General features: G+C 38.3%; 1 protein-coding gene across 6 annotated transcripts in view; it reads right to left on the bottom strand.

The window, feature by feature from the left end:
* Window positions 1-4,690: 4,690 nt before the first annotated feature.
* The window catches only part of LOC109034064 (uncharacterized), a 107,797-nt gene continuing 91,044 nt past the window's right edge, over window positions 4,691-21,443 (bottom strand). For 2 of the 6 annotated variants that reach the window (XM_019047003.2, XM_072297596.1), the window contains exons 8-12: window positions 17,459-17,548; window positions 15,712-15,890; window positions 9,211-9,288; window positions 8,238-8,460; window positions 4,692-6,839 (exon numbers count right to left, since the gene is read on the bottom strand). In XM_019047003.2, coding sequence (XP_018902548.2) covers window positions 6,652-6,839; window positions 8,238-8,460; window positions 9,211-9,288; window positions 15,712-15,890; window positions 17,459-17,548 — 758 coding nt within the window. In that variant the 3' untranslated portion in view covers window positions 4,692-6,651. Of the gene's footprint in view, window positions 6,840-8,237; window positions 8,461-9,210; window positions 9,289-15,711; window positions 15,891-17,458; window positions 17,549-21,443 lie in introns of all 6 variants that reach the window. The other 4 variants (XM_019047000.2, XM_019046999.2, XM_072297592.1 and 1 more) reach the window with 3 other exon arrangements.

Below are 21,443 nucleotides of genomic sequence, written 5' to 3' on the forward strand. Positions count from 1 at the left end.
TGAGTGTGTAAATGAGCGCGGGAATCCATGGCGGCAAACGGAAATTTAATTTGAACTTGTCCTCTTGATTTTTCCACATTTCTTCTTCGAATCGTATTTTAAATGCCTAAAACGAATATATTAAGGAAGTTGGGACTGCGTCCTATTATAATACACCTACTTTTGCTCGGTAACAGGCAGTAATCTCAGATAAAGTTAGTTTTTCTTCTGCTCATGGTGGTTCTGCAGGTTCAAACAAGCCGTTACAGTTCTAGATGACTGTTACTCCCAAATGAAATTAATCGGTCGACGACGGACCAAAACTAACCTAAAGTTAAAAAAATATGAGTGGGTAAGTGAATTTGGGCAAAAATCAACCTAGAATACTTTGTTTCCGCAATTTTATTTAGTTCCCGCCCTACATTTGAATTTCAAACTTGTCCCGATTTCGCCGCCAATCCTCTAGCCAATCGTAGAGGTGGTTGAAAAGAAGCTTCATTTTTTGCTTTTAGCCCTCCGTCTTTATGTCTTTGGTCTTTCACTCCATCAAGTTCGCCTTTGACAACCGTGATGGCAATACGAGTGGCTATGAGAGGCCACTATTTCTGGCTCCGTAAAAACTCGTATCTGCATATAGGAGAACTAATGGTAACTATGTTTTTTTCTGAAATGAGCCAGAAATAGCAGTTTCTTATTGCAAAATGTATTCTGCACACATGCATTTTTGTGCCAATAGAGGGCGTAAAGTGGCTTTGTTGGACCATATTTTGCAGACCATGTATGACTTTGATTTCACCATCCCGATTGGCGTTTTTATTCTACACCCATTAATATTTCTTACTAATTGCAAAATGTAATCCGATACATTCGTCGGTGTAGAGTGAATCGAAAGAGCAAATTAAAATACTTCTAAGCTTTGTCTCGAACCGTGTTTTTGAACTGCAGATTTCAAACAGAAATATAATGCTGGTTAGTTTTAATACAATGATTCAGTTGCACTACAGTTACAGAATCGTGCTTTGATGATTTTGGTTAAGTTTTTTTTAGTCAAGTTCTTTCTTCTTATTTTCTTGCAAAAAATTTCATCGTTTTGCTGCACTGGAAAAAAAACACATTGGATCTAGAGTCCAGACTCTCAAAAACATCGACAAGAAAAAGTACTCTTGATTCAATCAGAATCTAGCTTAAATCAAGAACCAAGCCTCTTAATTTAAGCGAATTTCGTTTTGATTCAAGCAAAAATCCGATTGAATCAAGAGTATTTTTTCTTGTCAATGTTTTCAACAGTCTGGACTCTAGATCCAATGTGTTTTTTTTTCCAGTGTGCAGTAATGAAGATTTTTGTAGTTCACTTACCGAAGCACAGATCTCTAGGACTAAAATTAAGAGACTTATACATATTTTAGTCAAGCGCTGAGTCAATTTGACCCCTGTTTGGCAGACCGCAGAGTCAACTGCGGCAACGCCGAATTGATGGGCTTGTAAAACTGATGCGTTCAATGTTCGAGACCACAAAATAAAAGTAAGGGACCAGAGAAGAGGCTTGTCTATGAAAATGTGGATCTTACGATAAAATCGGTAAATAAGTCAAAACTGGGATTCCGTAACAGGACCTCAGAGTGCTTACACCTACCCTTACTGGTTCTCTGTTGGATATCGGGTTCGGAAGGAGTGGTAGTTCACCTGTTTCGATGGAACTCTGACGCACCAGCGATAAAACATCGAATGAGCATTCCAGCGTTGTCTGGCGTCCTCTGATAAAAACAAATTCTCTGGTTTTAGGGATTATTTTCTTGGACTTTTTCACAGAATTTCACCAGCGTTTTAATCCACTGCATTTGAAAATGTCATTTGAAACTTTCAAGTAAAACTCTTAATTATTATCGAAAAAACCATGCCACTGGAAAAAAGTTGGCAACACTTGAAAGCTCTTAGGTCGTTCCTCGTTAGCAGGGCAGTCGGATCCAGTGACCGTCAATCCTGTAGCTAGATCGCGCTAAGTGGATCCACCCTTGAGGAGCGGCAAGAAAACAGCACTTGAAACCAATAGTTATCCTACGCCATATACGCGGTTATTCCTAACGGAGGAGTCTGCAAAAGCAGCGTCACAACAATGCTTTCCGCCACCTTGATTTTCTTACCTGGAATCGAGGTTTTCGAACGGTAGAGGCGCCTAACTAGGTGCCAAAACGGTGCGCTCTCACAGTGGACCTGTCTGCGCAGAAACCACACGTGCAGCTCCAATAAAAGAGCAGTCTGTTATCTCTCAGGCGAATCGGGAGAAATCCAGTGGCGTGGCGTGAATTGCGATGTATCGATTGTTATGCCATTTAAACCTATGGTAAATAATCGATTATTAAGGTGTTCGCTGCGAACACCCTGTTCATCGATCTTTTTCCATAGGTTTAAATGGCATAACAATCGATATATCGCAATTCACGCCACGCCACTGAAGAAATCCCTCGGGAGCGCCGCGCCGTTTATCCCTGAAATGATTCGAGGCCGTGTCATTTGCTAAGAGGTGAAACTAATTACCTGGACGGGATTATATACCTATGCGGTGGTCGACCCGCCGGGAAGATCAGACGCTATTTAGGGGGTTTTCTCCGAATAATGGATTGACTCCCCGTGAATCGACGCCTTCGGGTAACCTTTTCGTTTTGTTTACTCTTTTGTGCGCTCTGATTCGACCCCCGCCCCTTCAACGTAACAATGCGCTCTTGATAGGTGGAGATCATCGAGATCTTTCCCAGGTAATTATGTAATATAATTGATTGAGCATTTCGTGAATCTATTCACACACACAAAATGTCATATTGACCGCTTGATGACCAATTATGGTGACTTTTCGAACGTAAAGAACTTTTCGAAATTAACCCTCGGCCATTTCGAAGAGGTCCAAAAGATCGCAACACTGGACAAAAAATTCGGCTGGATCTAGAGTCCGCAGACTCTTGAAAACAATAACAAGAAAAAATCCTCTTGATTCAATCGGATTTTTGCTTGAATCAAAAAGAAATCCGCATAAATTAAGAGCCTTGGTTCTCGATCTAAGCAAAAATCCGATTGAATCAAGAGTCTTTTTGCTTGTCAATATTTTTAAGAGTCTGGACTCTAGATCCAAGCTACTTTTTTTTCAGTAAATTTGCACAGGACAGCAGGAGACACTTCTCTCTCGCAAAATTATCATTAAAGAAGTTTGTAATTTTACTAATTTATCACCTTTTCTCCTTTTTTCCAGTTTCATGTTGCATCAAGATCAAGAATAGCATTAAAGACCATGAATTAAAACGCGTGTTTCTTCCCCACAGATTTTCCGACATTCGGCGTGGGCGTCTCATATTGTGATGGCGTTATTGATCAGCTGGGACATTCTCAAAGATGCAAAATGAAATTTCACAGAATGAAAATGAATAGAATTTCACATAAAATTTTATTTCCCTGAAAAGTGAAATAAAATGTTCCATGGATTTTCAAAGATTTGTCAGGGGCTGCGGATGCTACCCGCGACAATTATTCGAAATTTTCATAGACACTTCGAAATTTGACTCATGGTGTTTTTTTAAACAAAATTTCAAAATTTGGATTATACAATTCCATACGTTATTTCATACCGAATCCACGGCAGAAGTTTGAAACAATTTTATTAAATTTCATTTAAGTTTAATGGAATTTTGCATCTCTGGGCCATTCCGGGGACTTCGAGAAATCTCATGCGCTACAATGCTCCACCACGTAAAAGCAAATTTGACCGCGCTGCAAAATCGCAGGACCAACTACGATGATTTTAACCTACCTGTTTACGTGAGTAATGCGAATGGTCTTATCAGGGCGACAGTATATAGATCGTATTCGATAGCGGTTCGATGTATCGTTTGGTTCAAAACAATAGAACATAGCCTCCAACAAGACTTTCAGGATTTCAGTCGGAAAATCTATAAATGAGAAAATTCCTAACTATTTCACCTTGCGATGCCATTTAGTACTCATAAGAATCAAAAACCTATCAGAAAAACCCCGTTTCCTCAGATTACTCGATTGACTTTGGAGGCTATGTTTACACGTTGAACCAATCGATATCGATACAATCTCACCTATTTGATGTATCGAAAACGATCTATAGGTTTTAAATCATAGTGTCCGGTTGCGCGACTCTGCGTCGCGGGCCCAACTTCGCATCGCGCACTGCCTGTGGGAGCGTGGCTCAGGAGCAAGCCCAAACGGGCAATGCCAAGGCACATGCAAATTGCGGCACATGCATTGATTGACCTCAGTTGCGGTCGTCTACGTGCTTTTGTAGCTTAGGAGCACGTGGTCTTGTCGACTCACAAGTCTCCCACTTGTTAGCTGATATCAGCCTGAACGTATTTGGGTCCCAGGGAACTTTCCAAAAGTAGCTAATGAGGCAGAGGCAAAATCAAGTGTCCAATTTAAAGTAGAAACTCGTGCTTCGACTAGTTCCGAATCTTTTAGGGGAAATCTTTTTGGTTATTCCTTATATAAAGGGTGAAAATTGAGAGGTATCGGAACTGCCCTTATAAGCATAGGGCTGGATTGCAACATACTTCCTTTTAGCATAAATACGTCAAATTATATCTCCTCTGAAGTAAAAACTGTGTATGCAACAAAAAACAGCAAAAAAAAAAAAAAAAAATGAGAACATTCTGTTTTTTGCTTTCATATTTAGAACTGACAATCAGCCTATAAAATGATTTTAGATTCAACGAATTTGTACCATAAAATAGTTTTACTTCACAAAAAATAACAGACATAGAGAATTCAAAACTCAATGTAAACCCACGGATATCAGACGATTTAAACATAGCACAAAGATTCCGGGACAGGGATAGGTATTTACAAAATAAGTGTTTTAAATTCCAGATACTTTGTAACAACAAAAATATACACGATTTCTTTCCGTTTTCTCTGAGACATTTAAACAAATTCCATAACAGTTACAATAAATTCATCTTGATTGATACATCAACAATTATTAAAACATCTAGGTATTATCACGATATGAATTTACAGTATTGTACAGTTGAAGTCAAACGTTTGGAAAGAATCTAAACATTGCTGAGGTAATAACATCAAATTTACTGAGATATTAAGAAGTTGGTAAAAATGGGAATCTATACAAAATGGCAAATAACTAATCTCCGTAAGTCAGGAATATTCGATTTTTGTAGATAGTGTTTTTACATTTCCACGTGGGTCACTGGCATAAGCTGCCCCAGAAGTCAGCCAGAAGTAAAAATACCACTGCTACTCCTTAACTACAAACAAGAGAGCAAGCGATTTAATCTCAGCAGCATTAAAACCGTTACACCTATCTAATTTTTCTTAAGCTTCTTCTCTACGCACACAGTGGGGGCTTCAAAAAAGCTCATTGGTGGACCTATCTTGAGCTCCTTTGCCGCAGTCCTGATTTTGTCTTGTCGCGGCGCGGACTTGAGACTTGAAGCCTCAGCTCCACAGGGCGCGAGCGGAGCGGCGCGATGTTGGTCGCGCTGAGACGAGAACGCGCGACTTATATTCGGGTGATCGGGTGCAATTGGATCGCATGTAGCAGAAAGGAACCAGCGCGATTACAGTGCTTTCAAAACCGCACAACTTCTCCTTTTCTATGAAAAGTACTTGATATATGTAACAGTACTAACATTTACACAATGGAGATGTTGCGTGTGTGAGAAATTTGCGATTTTACTTTGATTCTTATGGAAAAGTTCGCGAGAAAAACGATGGTGCCACTGGTTTTCTCTGAAATCAACTCCCAAGTCAATAAAAGCTCTCAATTTGAGGTCAAAATGGAGGGAATATCCCACGCTATCCTGAGAGTCCACCTCTACGTCAAGACAAACTCTCCATGCAAAGGTAGGGAGCAAATATATTGACAGGGCTGCCACTTTATTTGGGACTCCAAAACTGAAAACACGGCAACCCTGCTAATGCATTTGTTCCCTATCTTTGCATGGAAAGTTTGTCTTGATGTAGAGGTGGAATCTCAGGATAGTGTGGAATATCCCCTCCATTTTGGCCTCATCTTGAGAGCTTTTTTGAGCTTAGGAGTTGATTTCAGAGAAAACCAGTGGCACCATCGTTTTTCTCGCGAACTTTTACATAAAAATCAACAGTCAAATCACAAATTCCTCGCACATGCAACATCTTAATTATTTTCCTTTGAAATAAACAATTGTTTGGTGGGCAGCCAAAACTTTTTGCTATTCTGGGAGATTTTTTAGATAATTATGAAGCGGCAACATTTTTACAAAACCGTAATCGCGCGCTGGTTCCTTTTTGCTAAATGCTATCCAATTATTTTAAACATGCCACAGACGTTTGCGGCGCGAATCCCTTCCTTAAAAGCTTCAATAGACAGGTTTCACCGTCACACCGGATTCATCACGCGGGACAGTGGCGTGGCGTGATTTGCGATATATCGAATGTTATGCCATTTAAACCTATGGAAAAGGATCAATAAATAGGGTGTTCGCAGCGAACACCTTAATAATCGATTCTTCACCACAGGTTTAAATGGCATAACAATCGATATATCGTAATTCACGCCACGCCACTGACGCGGGAATCTGCCGCGCGTGTTGACTTGCCGTCACGCACTCCCTGTGAAACCGTAGCGGCGAGGACTCGCTGTAAGTGGAGTTTGCAGGTTCTTCAGATGATGCTGAAGCGCGCTTCGCGCGGTTTGTAGCCCAGTGGGTCGTGTCGACTGCTCACCGGTTGCTTTGTCAGATTGGCCATGGTGCTCGCCATAAGCACCTCCAAAATCCGACTGACCGTCTGGATGATGAACCAAGGCCACACCGAGCTGTCGTCACCCGCCACACTGGACCGGAGTATTCCTGCACGCAACATAACAATGAACAAGAATAATCAAACAACGCACGATATAGCATGGAGCTACGTTCAAACTAGGGGCTCTGAAAGGGCTCATTGGTTACCGCAACTTGCATAGCTGGCCAATGGGATGCCAGAAAAGGCATTGACGAGTTCCCTTTAAACCCTCAGTTTTAACGTGGAGAAATGTCTCATCAAGTAATTCGTCTGATATGTTCAATATTTAATGATGACTGATATGACTGATCAATGATGACAATGAACATCGCAGATGATATCATAAATAGCTTGTATGAAACACTGGGGTACACTGAACATTTTCAATTTCGCTGTAGCAGTGAGGAATATTGAATCCGCATTTTTTCGTATTCGTGGACTCGACTTCCCGCTCACCAAAACACAAATGTCTGCTGGAATGCATTAGAGTACAAAACTAGTTTACAGTGCACTTTTCAATGATTTACTTAATAGTTTCTGCGTGATTTTTTCCCTTATTTGTCTTATTTTTCATTTCGGGGAATATTACCTAAGTCTGGAAAACATCGTCATGCTCATGCTGTTTAAATATCCGTATTAATAAATATTGAATTGAAGAAATAAAAGGTCCTTAAAAAAATGGAGAGAAACAAATCTTGATGATTTACATTGCTTCGTACTGAACTTGAAAGAGCGCAGTGATTCAATACTGCAACGCCATCTGTAGCATAGCGGCGGGACTATTCGCTCTATAAAACTCAGGGGAAAATCAATATACAAGTGCGCTCTTGTGGCCAGCGGATAAACTACGGAGGAGCGAGTTGATGGGCGGGAAATTTGAAATGGATGAGCTAGTTAAGTGTTGGGGCATGGTTCAATCCATTTTACAATTGCGTTGAACTATCTTTAGAATGGGCGAATTACCTCATAATGAGATATTTATTTTAATTTAATTGGATACAATATTTTAATATTTTATTTAAATGTTGTTCTTTAAAATATGTTAGCTCACAGCTGAAATTATGAAGTCAGAGACCGACTAAACGGCGTGTTACAGTGACAAATCGCAGCAATTTATACAGTTTTGCAATATAAAAACTCTTAATTTTTGGTTCAATTTAGAAAAACTAGACGTGTCATTTCTCAAACAGATGCCTAAGTGGATGAGCCAAAAATATGGGTTCTTAATTGCAACAGGTAGTCCAATTCAAAATTAGTATGCTCTTATTTGGAGTATTTTCCACTTGATACCGTGAATACCCGCCAGTCGTTAAGTAACGAGCAGACTCACAGTTTCTATAACGCAAATTATTTCATCCTGCAAAATTCTATCAAATTGTTTAGTTCGTGACTAAATAGTCACGTTGTGTGATTTTTGAACCCCCTCTTCTCACCATCGTAAATGAACAACGAAAATAGATACAAACCATAGGGACCTAATATAAGAAAAACGTTGATGCAAGAGAGCGCTATGCCGGAGATGGCTACTAAGTAAGTCAGTTTCAGGATGGAAGATATTTGCTTTTTCGTGTTCGAACGGGTGGGCGTTTTCAGCTCTCCGTCGTTGGACCCTCGCGTGTTAGCGTAGGCTATGTGATTCAATATTGTGTCGAGTGTCACAGCGTCAAACCCGGGAACAGCGTCTTTTTTCTGAAAAAGATAATGGAAAAGTGAGTCCATCGTGAAATGAGGTTATCCCGAGCGTATAAATCGCCTGCAAAGAATCGTATATGCAATACCCTACACGAGTGTACGAATAGTTGTATCAAGATTGACAGTGAAAAAAGGAAGGCGCTGACTACGCTCCTAAGTCACGTGCCCGACTGCTGCAGTGTTTGGAATCAATGTGAGATTAGTTGTCTTATAAAAAATTGATCAGAAGCGAGAATCTACACCTCCTCTGGCTTTAGAATCGATTTTGGCCACACAATATTGTTGATTACATCAATTCGATTATTTATGCAGTTAAAAGAAAATGAGTGTATATCAGACGCTGATTGATTATGGAGTTTTGTTTTTTTTTTTTTTTTTTTTTTTTCCTACTTCAGTTAGCCCACAAGGACTAATCTTGCGCTCAGTGAACTCAGATTCGAACAAAAGTGAAAAAAACATACAATTTGAATACTGTAGAGCTTAAGATAAACGCCCCATGAACATTCAGACATCATTGCCAAATCTCCTCCGTAAAATATGTAATTTTAAAGAAAGTTACAGTCTTCTTTGTGATTTTCAGAAGCCTTAGCTTTAATTCCGACTGAGATTCCCTACAAAGTTGCGGAAACAACTCTCACAAATTTTACCGAAAATTCTTATTTCCTGAAAGGCATTTAGGTAACCTTCGAAAGTTCATGAGGAGTTCATCCTTCACAAGGTTGAACATACGGTGTCAAATAAACTTACATCATCAGTCGTAACTGTCATTAGTCCCTTTTTCCCGCTTTCTACGGCTGAAGGAGCTGCTTCTTCTGCTTTTGAAGGCTGCAAAAAAGTTACGATTCGGTTAAACTATATTATGATTATCTTGCATCATAGGTTTGACTAACAATAAACGCTGATAAAAATGTTTCCTGAACTTGTGTTCAAGAATGTAAACAGGATGAAGGAGAAAGAAAGCGCGAGGGCAAAGAGGTGGAAATCGTGACGTAGTAGTAGATAAGCTCTGTTTCCTTGATTTTTTTCTTGCTTTCGATTGCTCAGTGATTGGAAAATCCACAATCGAAGTCGAAAACAAAAAGTTCAAGCTTTTGAACTTTTTACACGCCGCGGTCAAGAGCTGTGCTTCCAAGACTGATAGGGGAAGTAGCGGGAAACTTCGTGGCAACTAATTCTGACCTCTCAGCGTGAGACCGAGTTTCTTCAAGCACTTTCTCAAGAATAGCAAACCAGACGTGAGCAATCTAAGCTTTTTTCTATCGCATCGTGATGGTTGGAACAAACTCTACGCCATACCGACATTCGAATGTGCCGTTTTGCTCTCATTTGTTATCAAGAATAATAATTGGGCGGATCATAAGCCTTCAAATAAGTTTACGAAGAACTGTCCACGTGTAAAGAAGTCTTGGTGTAAAAAAAAAACTCGGAATTAAAGTAAAACAGCTCCTGTTTACTGCTGAAATGAGTTCTATATGAATATTTTGGAACGAATCCCGCTCAAAATATCGAAGTAAGCCAAAGTTATGACGGTTTGGAGTTCGCAATGTATCACGGGAAAAAATGACTGCGCGGATAACCATCTTGGTTTTGTTTATTAAAAGTTGGTGCCGTACCCATACATGAAAAAATTGATAGAATAACCAACGGCATTGTATTGTCCACAACGTCTTTAGGGGAATCAATCATTTTCAATTAGTTGCTACTAGCTATTACAAATCTGTTCACCGAGACAAAATTAATGGTAAACTGCTCCATCAAGTTGACTCATTGCACCAAAGAGTGCGCTTGCGCTTCACCAAAATATTCATCAAAACCAAAAATTATTTCATTCTAAAAGTAAAGTATACCTCATATCGTAATTTTTGAGGGGAAAAATAAAACTAACACTGATAGGAGGTAAAAATAGGGCCGCGAAGCGGCCCATTGATGGCGCGGAGCGCCTTCAGGGGGTTGGACCGCGTAGCGGTCAGGGGGCATAGCCCCCTAGTATTTGACTATTTGCCTAGGCATTTGAAAAAAATGCCTAATTTTACTATTTGCCTGCGACATATCGATTGCAGTGTTTGAAGATGTCTTTCCTCCCCCCCCTCCCCTTGGTACCAAGTTTTACGAAAATCCGACGAGCAGGAACCGAGATAGGTTTTGGCCACGCCCGCCACCTTGGTTTTTTGAATTTTCGAAATTAGACTAAAAATTCGAATTTAATCGATGGAATGGGAGCCGATGTATCAATTTAGGCTACGTCCGCCGTCTTAAATTTTCAAATTCAGAAAATTCAACTTGAAACGCATCATACCCAAAATCTAAGCTCAGATTCGGCTTCCTCGTGAAAAATCGATGCTATTTCATGTATCATATGTTACCATAGCATAAAGAAAAGAGGGTAATCGTAGGCGTAAAGATTCTATCAAAGCCGGCCGGTATGCGGAAGTAGGCACAGAATTCAAACGTTTGAGCTACGCCGCCAGGCGCCGGCGTCAAGCATTTGGTTCGTCCGTTTCCGAGAAAACAAACTTCTTCTTACTCATCAGCTGACCCACTCCGAATCACCCATGTTGCCACGTCGGACTGATATGTTAGAATCTACACGCCTACGAATCTCTTTCCTTCATGATATGGTGACATATGATACATGAAATTGCATCGATTTTTCACGAGGAAGCCGAATCTGAGCTTAGATTTCGGATATTATGCGTTTTAAGTCAAATTTTCTTTTATCTATTTTAAATCACTCAGGAAAATTTGCGGAAACTCATTAGAATAACAGTGTGTATTCTTTTAAAAACATTGATCAAAAATAAAACATTGACGGTATTTGAATCCATTAATCTCCGAGATAACTTGAACACGGTTGTTCTACGACTTTTTACGTATGTTGTTTTCTTCCGCATTGGTTGTCGGCAGCGTAGCGGCCAAAGGCCCCTGGTACTAATGATAGTTTTCAAAATCAATTTTTTTCTACATTCAAAATTCCAAGGAAATGGCAGAAATTTATCAATTGTTACTAATGTTTTAACAATGTTTCTTGTCAATTGTATGCTGTCGTTAAGCTAAACATCCCAGGTTTACCAGTAGGCTAGGCATGCACTATATTTAACACCATGTCAAGGCTTCAGTACTTTAGAGGGGTAATTTTTTTATTTTCTATTCTACATAATCTCACTTGTTCAAGTAAATAGCCTGGGCTTATTTGTTCAATGCTAGAAGCACTTTAGCCAATCATAAAAATAATCCTAGTTTGAAAATTTTGAATTGATTCTCGACATAAAAAGAAAAAAAGAAAAAATAGATAAATAAAATGCAGTTATAAATAACAACGAAGAGATATTTAATGAAGTATAAAAATTAAAATGAAGTGACTGAATTAAAGTAAAAAAATAAAAAATTGCAAGAAATAAAATAAAGTAAGTAACGGTGAAATACAGGGAAGAAATAAAGAATAAATAATCAAAGAAAAATAATATTAAGTAAAGAAAAAACAATAAAGTACGAGTAAAACATTAAAATTAAGTAAAGAAACAAAGGAAAAAAAATTAAAATAAAGTAAATAAATAAAAAAGAAATAATCAAAGAAAAATTATATTACGTAAAGAAAAAAAATAAAGTAAAAAATTTAAAATGAAGTAACGAAATAAAATAAAGTAAAAAACTGAAATAACGTTAAAAAATAAAATGAAATACAAAAATTAGAAAAATGAATGAACCAATCTAAGTATGTAGATTGAATATCCTGGTTTTCCGTTCAAATCGAAGCTATGTACAGGTTTTTTCGGTCAAGATTCTCATCATACTGTATAGCTCAATCGTTAGGGTCTTCGGCTAGGGTTAGATAGGTCCCAGGTTCAATCCCCGCGGTAGGCAAAAAAATTTGATAGGTCGGATACGACTACAGCACCTCACAATAAGTACTATAGTCTCATTTTACTCGATTTCGAAATTTATTTACGCGATTAACCCTTTTCCACCATCCCCTAGCTGCGAACTCCGACATTGCACACCTTTGTATTCAATTTTTTTTAGCTGTACGTTTCACAAGAAAATACTCCTCTTTATGGCTAAAAACACAAAATATTAGGTTCTCCTTGCGTTCATGATTGATACACTAAACATCCGGATGGGTCAGTTTACCATCTTTGAAGGTCTATCTCAGCAACGTTGTGCGGGACGTCTACGGAGAACGGCGCGCCCGCCCAGCAGTGTTGGTGCGAATTACCATCTTTGTTGTCAACGCCTACCTGATCGCGGTTTGAGGTTTCTAACCATCATACATTTGTGCTCGTAGCAAAATTGTTTTCAGGGGTCGAATCTGGGAATCCAAGATGGTAAATGTCACCTACTATCTGGCTATAAGCGCACCGAAGATTTTTTTCCGTGTAAGATAACGTCGTTTTGAGAAAAATATTTCTAAATTTTTATTCTTTTTTGTTGAGCTTTTCAGCTGACAGAAAAGGACGTAACTTTGCAGAGTCGTGCAACTTTAACTGCACAAAGAGAATGACATGGAAGCAGTGACGTAGCTTGCTTTGCGATATGTCGATTGATTAAAACCTATGGAAAAGGATCGATAAACAGAATGTTCGCAAAAAACACCTCAATAATCGATTCTTATCCATAGCTTCAAATGGGGAAATATCGATAATAATCGACCATTCACCCCTCGCCATTGATAGAACTCTGAAAAATGGAAATACTGGCGCGAATCCAAGATCAAACGAGGCATGTCTAAACTCCCTTACAATATAGAAATCGCAAGAAGGGCATTATTGCTTAAGCCAATTGGAATCGTCTCACAGTAAAACTGGAATTGGATTTTAAAACTCAAGTATTTCCCGGAGTGGTATCCTCAGATATTGGGCAGTGGCGAACCGCGAATAATTGGCAATCGATATTTTCCATTCTAAACTATGTTAAAGAATCGATTATTAAGGTATAACCTAATGATAATCTCTCTATAGGTTTTTACATTAGGCTAGTCGATTCATCACAGAGCACGACACGCCCCTGATACTGAGCTCTCAATATCGGCAGCGTTGCTTGTTTGTGACAATCTACGAACGACATAATTGTAGCTGCATTTTAAAAGGAAAAGAAAAAGAGAAAAAAGAAAAAGTTATAAGATAAGAACGCTAATATTCATTGTTGAGAAATTCTCTAATCAAGTAGTTTAATATGTAATGGAAACACTGAATTCTAGATCATTTTAAATATGAGTTGGCAATTTGATTTGTGACGCACAGCTTATTAAATTTGTATTAAAATTTAGTGAATTTTTTAGGGATGAAAATTAGTGAGCTTTATATGATGTTACTCTTTATTACCTTTTAAGTTTTGATATGAATTGAAAAAGCTAGAATATGTAGAATTAAAATGTTAAAATTACAACTAATGCACAGAAGATTCAATGAAACTTTTAAAGAAAAAAAAATTGTGAAGAAAGGGTTCTCTAAATCACCTGTCACAAACTTTTTTTCACATGATATACATTCTCTTGAAATGTGTATTTTCTTACAATTCTCTCAAGTATCTGGCCACTAGAAAATACTTCATACGGTCACTACCATGAGACACCTACTTCCAGAGTCGCCCTCTTCAAGCCCTTAGGACTAAATAAATTAACGTTAAAATGGTAGCAAAAACTTCAAACCCTCTCCAAACTCTGGCAAAGTTACACCTCCAGGTGACGTAACTAAAAGCTTCGTCCCATGCAGAAGTGCAGCTGAAGAGAGACAAGCTAAAAGCTGCGGAGCCATCTCCGTTATTCTAATCAAGCCGCCTTTTCTCCGCCCTTGCCGTCAGAAAAAAACCCGTAAAATTGCGCCCGGTGTTTTTTGTGAGTACGTAATTTCTTTATTAAATGAAGGAGATTTTTTTTCTGAGTCTTGCCTTGCCATCAATGCTCCCATTCCGCCTCGAGAACTTTTTCCAAGTTTTTCTTGCGCTCTCAACTTTATGGTTTTGAAACTTCTTTAATTTTTATGCACTGCTGTCAGTTTTTATTGAAGTTTCAATTAAGCTAATTGTTCTTTTCAATTTGGGCACATGCAGAATATTTCGTGCAAATTAATTATTACTGGTGGTTCTGTTATGAAAAAAGTTGCGTAAAAAGGAAGTTCGTTCGGTGTTCCATATCATCCTAGCTATTTGGTTTATGACTCCGAACTTCCAGCTCGTGAGACTGACTGTTCGGTTCACCCAATCGGACTTATGAGGAAAAAGAACGAGGTAAAAAGGCCGGTTTGATGAAATATCAACCGAACTTTCCGAACTTCCGCAGCTGGACCTGAAGTTTTCGGTTGCACAAGCCGAAAAACGTCGGAGATCCATACATATGACCCGAACTTTAAGTCTTAGACACGAAGTTTTTTTCTCAGTGTAAAGCGTAAAGGAATTTTTAGAAACCATGACGTGTATGAACGAAAGTATTTATTGAAATTGCTCGGAAATATGTGACTAAGAGCACTGAAATGCATATAACTGGTTAACACGGGTCGCAATTTTCCTGTAATGTATTAACTGCGTAGCTCTGACTAGCTATACCATAAGTATGCCTCGAATAAAGCCTGCATACGTGACTCCTTAAAATCAGTGAAATCTGCTGTCAACGACTAAGAGCATTGCATTAAATTCTGCTAACTATTCTTTCTCAAATTTTTATACCAACAGCCGCATTAATAACTTAATTAATAAGACTTGTGGTTAAACATTTTGAGAGAAAATAGTTGGTGGAATTTAATACAAAACTACAAGCCGTTGACATCAGATTTCAGTGCTATAATGGAGTCACGTATGCAGTTTTTATTAGAGGCATACGAAGGCTGGTCAGAGCTATGCAAACTTTCTCTTTATGAAATATTTATTTTCAATGGCAATATGCACAATTTTCCTCAAAATTTTCGAATATTTTGCATTGAATGAATTCTCATTTTCTGTCTCCAATGCGTTTTTAAGCCGAGAGTGAAAACATATTGGTGAATTCCTGTTAAAGAGTTATAAGAAGGTCCAGCTTTTAAGAGTTTTGAACTTCTCGTTGTGTGAATTGTTTTTTGAGTAAGATCTTGAAGATATAACATTTCGCGTTTCTTCTAGTTTTGACCTTGTCGCGTGGACAATGGACCATTGTGCTTACTTCGGAATTCAGCTAAGAATTTTTTTTAAACGCCCGTATGTGCGCCTGAGTGTTATTAAATTTTTATGTCGGTTAGTTCATTGAAAATTACAAAAAAAAAATTCAAATTCAGTTTATTATACCTGCAACGGAGTCGCTTCTTCTGCTTTATTTTTTATCGAAGAGGGTTTTTCTTCCAGTTTCCAACTCAGCTGTTTTTTGAATGGTTGGTCCTTTGAGGGGACACCCAAATTACTTTCCTTACTTAGTATGGTTTTTGGCATACCAGTCTTAGTTGACAGAGATGTTTTCGCCGGGAAGCCTGTAAATAAAAGAAAAAACATTTTCCGTTTAGCGTTCCTCCCGAAGTATCATCATCTGTTTGTCTCATGTGTGGTCAATATTTTTCAGCAGTATGACATCATAAATTTACTTAGATTAAAATCTCCTGACAGTTAAAACTATTGAGCTTAAAAATTACATTAGTTATTTAAAAAGAAGTTGTTTGAACTGAAGTATGGTTGCGGTTGTAATGACTTTTTGGATAAATGGAAACCAAAGATTAAATGAGGGTCGAATCAAAATATTCAATTTTTTTAGAGTTACGCTCCAATATGGAAGGAGGAAGCGCGTGAGCGATAAGCGGGACCCCCGCGTATATATTATAGATTTTTGGCAAATATCTGCCTTTTATCGAAACTTTCTTTGTAGAAAGATTCTTTCCGCTTGAAAACGTTTGCATTTGGTGGGTGCGAAACAACTCGATTTTGCTCCCCATCCCTCACCAGGAAAATGCTCAAACTTTGACAAGTGATTTAATCGTGAATGATCGAGAAGTCTCAACCCTGAAAGTTTCAAAACTTGGGAAAAAACTGAGGAAGACTTGAGAGGAGTTCAAAGTTCAACTTTTGAACGTTGCTATATCACCGGTTAGCGAGGTTTCTCTTTACCTATATAAATCAATGAAATAAATTAAAAAATAAATACATCTAGATTTTATAGATTCATGTTATTTATGGCTCCTCCATCGCAGGCCATGCTTTGCATCCAAAAATACTGACGCTTTGGGTAGGGTGTGTGTCATATATCCCTCGCTTTTACTGCCGTGCTGAGGGAAAACGCCGTATGAAAGTTTCCAGTGTTCCCAATTTTTTTCCTGATACAATATTCATTTTCGGAGAAATCTATGAATACCTTTTCCAGGTAATTTCAGATATTTTAAATGATATTGCGAGTATAATTATCAATAAAATTTGAAGGTAAATACTCACGAAGTTTTCAGAAAATTCAAGAAATATCAAATAAAATTTTGCTACGTTTAAATGTTCATACGACGTTTATCCTTAGCGTGGTGGAACAGCTTCAGGTTTCACAGACAAGAAATCATGCCAGAGAGAAGAAATTTTAACTTGAAACGAGACTGAGATAATTTAATGGAGATGAACGGTACAGCCTAATTTTTTGAAAGAAATCTTAAATGTATTGCCATTCAGAAAAATGTTGGAACAAAAAAAGATAACATCATTATACTCCACAAAAATCACGACAAATTGGTAATTCCCTTGAATTTTATTTCTAGCAAAGGCAGTATTGAACTAATGACTTAAAAGGAAAAAAAATCATTAAGAACAACACTACTACATGACGTAAAAAATTTAATAAACTGCAAAATTTTTGTTTTTCCAATTTTCCAAGTTCATTAAATTTTTCAGGTCTTCAAATTGAGGGTATCAATGTTATATAAGACATCCGCAGACGTAGAGACGATACTCGATTTTGACATAAGCCGCAGAAACCGAGGAGTTAACACGAACGACAGGGCTCACTTCGTGAAGTGCATTTATGTCTTTTTATCAGCGAAATGACGAACAGAGGGACACACACACTCACCCGTGCTAGATGTGCTTTTATTTTCAGTTTCACTAGAGGTAGATGCCGGACAGTTCGAAACGGTAGATTGATTGCTTTGCGTGGCAGCTTCTGGAACAAAAATTTATGTGAAAGAAAAATAAATATCCAGCTTTCTTTTATGTCAGATAGAACGGTGCAATGGCGAACGAAGACAATTGTTTATTCATTGGAAATTTTGTAATCTACGACGGACACGAAAACACTCCTTCAGTGAGATATGTAGAGTGTTAACCCTTCAATACCTAAACCGGATCACATTGACCCGAGTGCCATAATAAATCGTGCTCTGCTGGTTGTGCGGGACCGGTACATACGAGCTTTAGATAGGTTTATAAATACATCGTTATGAAATAATAAGATATCATATTTTAAAAAAAATCGAGGATAAGAGAATTTGTTTTGAACTACCATCCCTGAAAATCCCAAGCCGGATCAAATGGAGATGTTGTGAGGATTTGCGATGTTCGAGGGATTTGCGATTTGACCTTGATTCTTATGTAAAAGTTCGCGAAAAACACGACGTTGCCACTGTTTTTTCTCTGAAATCAACTCCCAAGCTCAAAAAAAGCTCTCAATTTGAGGCCTAAATGGAGGGGATGTCCCACGCTATCCTGAGAGTCGACCTCTACATCAAGACAAACTCTCCATGCAAAGATAGGGAGCAAATACATCGACAGGGCTGCCATTTATTATTTGGGGACTCTGAAACTGAAAACATGGCAATCCTGCTAATGTAATTGCTCCCTATCTTTGCATGGAGAGTTTGTGTTGATGTAGAAGTGGACTCTCAGGATAGCGTGGGATATCCCCTCCATTTTGGCCTCAACCTGAGAGCTTTTTTGAGCTTGGGAGTGGATCTCAGAGAAAACCAGTGGCACCATCGTTTTTCTCGCGAACTTTTACGTCAGAATCAACAGTCAAATCGCAAATTCCTCACACATGCAACATCTCCATTGATCCGACCATCTCTATTGGGAGAGTTACAGTGCCGGTAAGTACGAACTAGTGTATAGGTCTACAAATACATCCGAAAAAGAAGAATCAGACGTCGAATTGAAAGAAAGGAAATAACGAGTGTATAAACAGCCGATGATAGGAGCGACGTATTCTGGTCTCGATGTTTGACTTTTCTCCCGAATCTGAGCGGTGATCACTAACAGTAAAAAGCGGAGCATTGTGAGTTTTTGCCTCGCGCCATTGCGCCTTCAGTTTTGCAGATGCAACACGAACATCCAGCAAGCACGAATAGTTATATCTCGGCGCCGTCATCAACGTGCATCCTTTCATTTCCTCCATTTCCGTATGTCTTATTTGTAGTAGTCCTTTAAGGGCTACGTGAGCAACCCAGCCGAGGATACGATCAGTCATTAATTGTTGAATCATATACATGTACATTTTTTTAAATGCCTGATTTAGCGGGATTTGATTCAGCTATTATTTCCTGAAAGAGAGGCTTGCATTTTTTGATTCTAATGTATAGTACAAACATTATTGTTTTACTCATCGGTTTATTTCAGAATTTTTCAACATGTTTGACACGTTTCATGGTTAATATTTTTGAAAGGAAATACAAGTATATCTTGTGGTGCTTCGTAGATTGGCAACAACGGGATTCACCTACCCATTTGAATGCATGCAAAACCATCGATTTATATCAAAACAGGCTGCCTCATCTAGAACTACTTATTTAGTATGGATTGAAATGGAGGGAAAATAGCGAAAGTTTATATTAATGCCGCCCTAAACTAATCGGAATTTTTTTCTCGCAGGTTCAGTGACTTCAACTTCAGTGAAACGTAAGTCTTTCACTTGGAAGTGAGAGAAATTCAAGTGAGAAAATCTCTGCTCCACGTAATATCCGCTTCTTTCCCGGCCGAGTTTTAATAAATCAGATGCCGGGCAAAATCAAAGAGAAACTTGACGGTTATCTCTTTGGAAAACAATGTCTTTTCGCCTTTCAGTTTGAATAATTCATGAAAACGGGAACACGCAGTAATTCTGGGCAAGCGCCTTTGATGTGCGCATCATCATCTTCCTGGCGAGAAACAATTTGTTCGACGAGCTCCTGAAAAAATGAAATAAAAGAGGAGAGAGGGATGAATCTCGAATTCCTTGAACCACTTTTAAGTGTTCAAAACCAGATCCTCGGTGAACTATTATGCGGAATTTTGCGCTGGTATATTTCTCGCCAAGCATTTCCTAACATTTGAAATAAAAACAAACATAGTTGAGCCATAAAATAAAACTTATAATAAATCAGAAAAACGTACAAAAATTACTTAAGAAGATGCATTAGAATAATGACAAGAAAGGATGAAAAAGGATAAACGTATAATTGTACTACAGGATTAGTCTGAATTGGACATATTTCCATCAAACGGAACTATGTGCATTATGATGTGAGCCCTCTTATACACATAGTCTTATGGGTCTCAGGGCTCATGTCTTAATGCACATAGTTCCGTTTGATAGAGATACGTCCAATGGACGAAATTATTCTCACAGTCGATACTCGATCATGATCACCCGAGTATCTCTTGCCTGCGAAGCTAATTTAAAATAGGGCGTTTCAAAATGAACACCTTTAAAGTGAATGTGCTAAAGCCACTGAATTCGGTCCCATAATAACGCTCCAATCGCAACGAGGAACGCAGTATTTATTTGAAAAACAGGGAATTGTATTCAACCCTGGTTTCTCAGTAATGAACAACTGCGTCTTCGTGTCATAATTTCTCAGAAGAACCTGTCAGTGTAACGATATACGCTCTGAAATTATTATCATCAGAGGATAAGTGGTTACTGCCGACCTTCAAAGTTCTGACAACGCCCGTTGAAACTTTGAAATTTGGTGGCGCAGCAAGCATTGTTCCGATGGTGAAGATTGTGAGTGACAGGTTCCAAAGTTTTAAATACGATGACATCGGCACGAGCATGATCTGGGAACACTGGCATCCGTTGAATGCAAGCCACGCAGTTCTTTACTCGGAAAAGGAGAAGCTAATTTGTCTCTCCGAGATGAAACCTTGTCCGAACGTGCCCTTGAAGTTCAGTGTTCTGCGATAGAATTTGAGGATGATTCTCGCTTTACTTATCTCTCCGCTCAGCTTGAATTCTCTTTAGCGGGGAAAATCGTGAAGATAGGGTCGACGGAAAAAAAATCAGTTCACGTGATCAGAATTGAGGGGTTTGGAGAATAAAGCGCATTAATGTAGTTTTTGCTATTTCAATGAAAGCGTGTTTAAAGTTTCAAAATTACATTGGAGCTTTACGGCGAAAAATAGTTCGAACTTTTAATGCTTACAAATTAGATTATACATAGAAGTAAATTTTTCACAGAACTTATTCCAAGACTAGTTTTAGTTGGAATCATTAATATTTTAATTATTAAAAAAACAGCACTTACGCACCTTGTTCTCCAATTATCTCAATTCTGGTTGTATTTTAAAAGCCAGCTCTGCTGATTGATTCAGCCAGACTTCTACGTTTGACTTGACTAAATATTCAGTTTGGACAAGCATAGTGTTGATCAACCAACCGTGATTCTGGATGAGTTGACTCAACCAGGGAAAGGAGACTTCGAAGTGCAATCAGAACTTTGCACGTGAGCTAATACTCTCATCAATGACTGAGACGATTTATTTTCGTTTAAATTTCCAAAGTAAAATACAAGATGAGTCATGATTAAGTTTTAAAACTGACAGGAGTCGTTGGGCGAAAATGAGCTTTGATTATTGTATGATCTCTCTTGAAAATCACTCATGTCCTCAGTGCTCCAGCATACTGATGTTCGAGAAAGGAATGAATTTTATTGAATTTAATCTCGTTGTTAGTACATGGAAAGTGAATTAAAAGCATATTTTTTTCAAATATTGGAGGGCTAATGTGGATCTGAGACCGAGCAGTTTTGAAGATAATACGCTATCATAAAAAGTCTCATCTCCACATTAAAAAAATCCTCTTAAGA

Source organism: Bemisia tabaci, chromosome 1 (genome assembly GCF_918797505.1).
Source record: "Bemisia tabaci chromosome 1, PGI_BMITA_v3".
NCBI lineage: Eukaryota > Metazoa > Arthropoda > Insecta > Hemiptera > Aleyrodidae > Bemisia > Bemisia tabaci.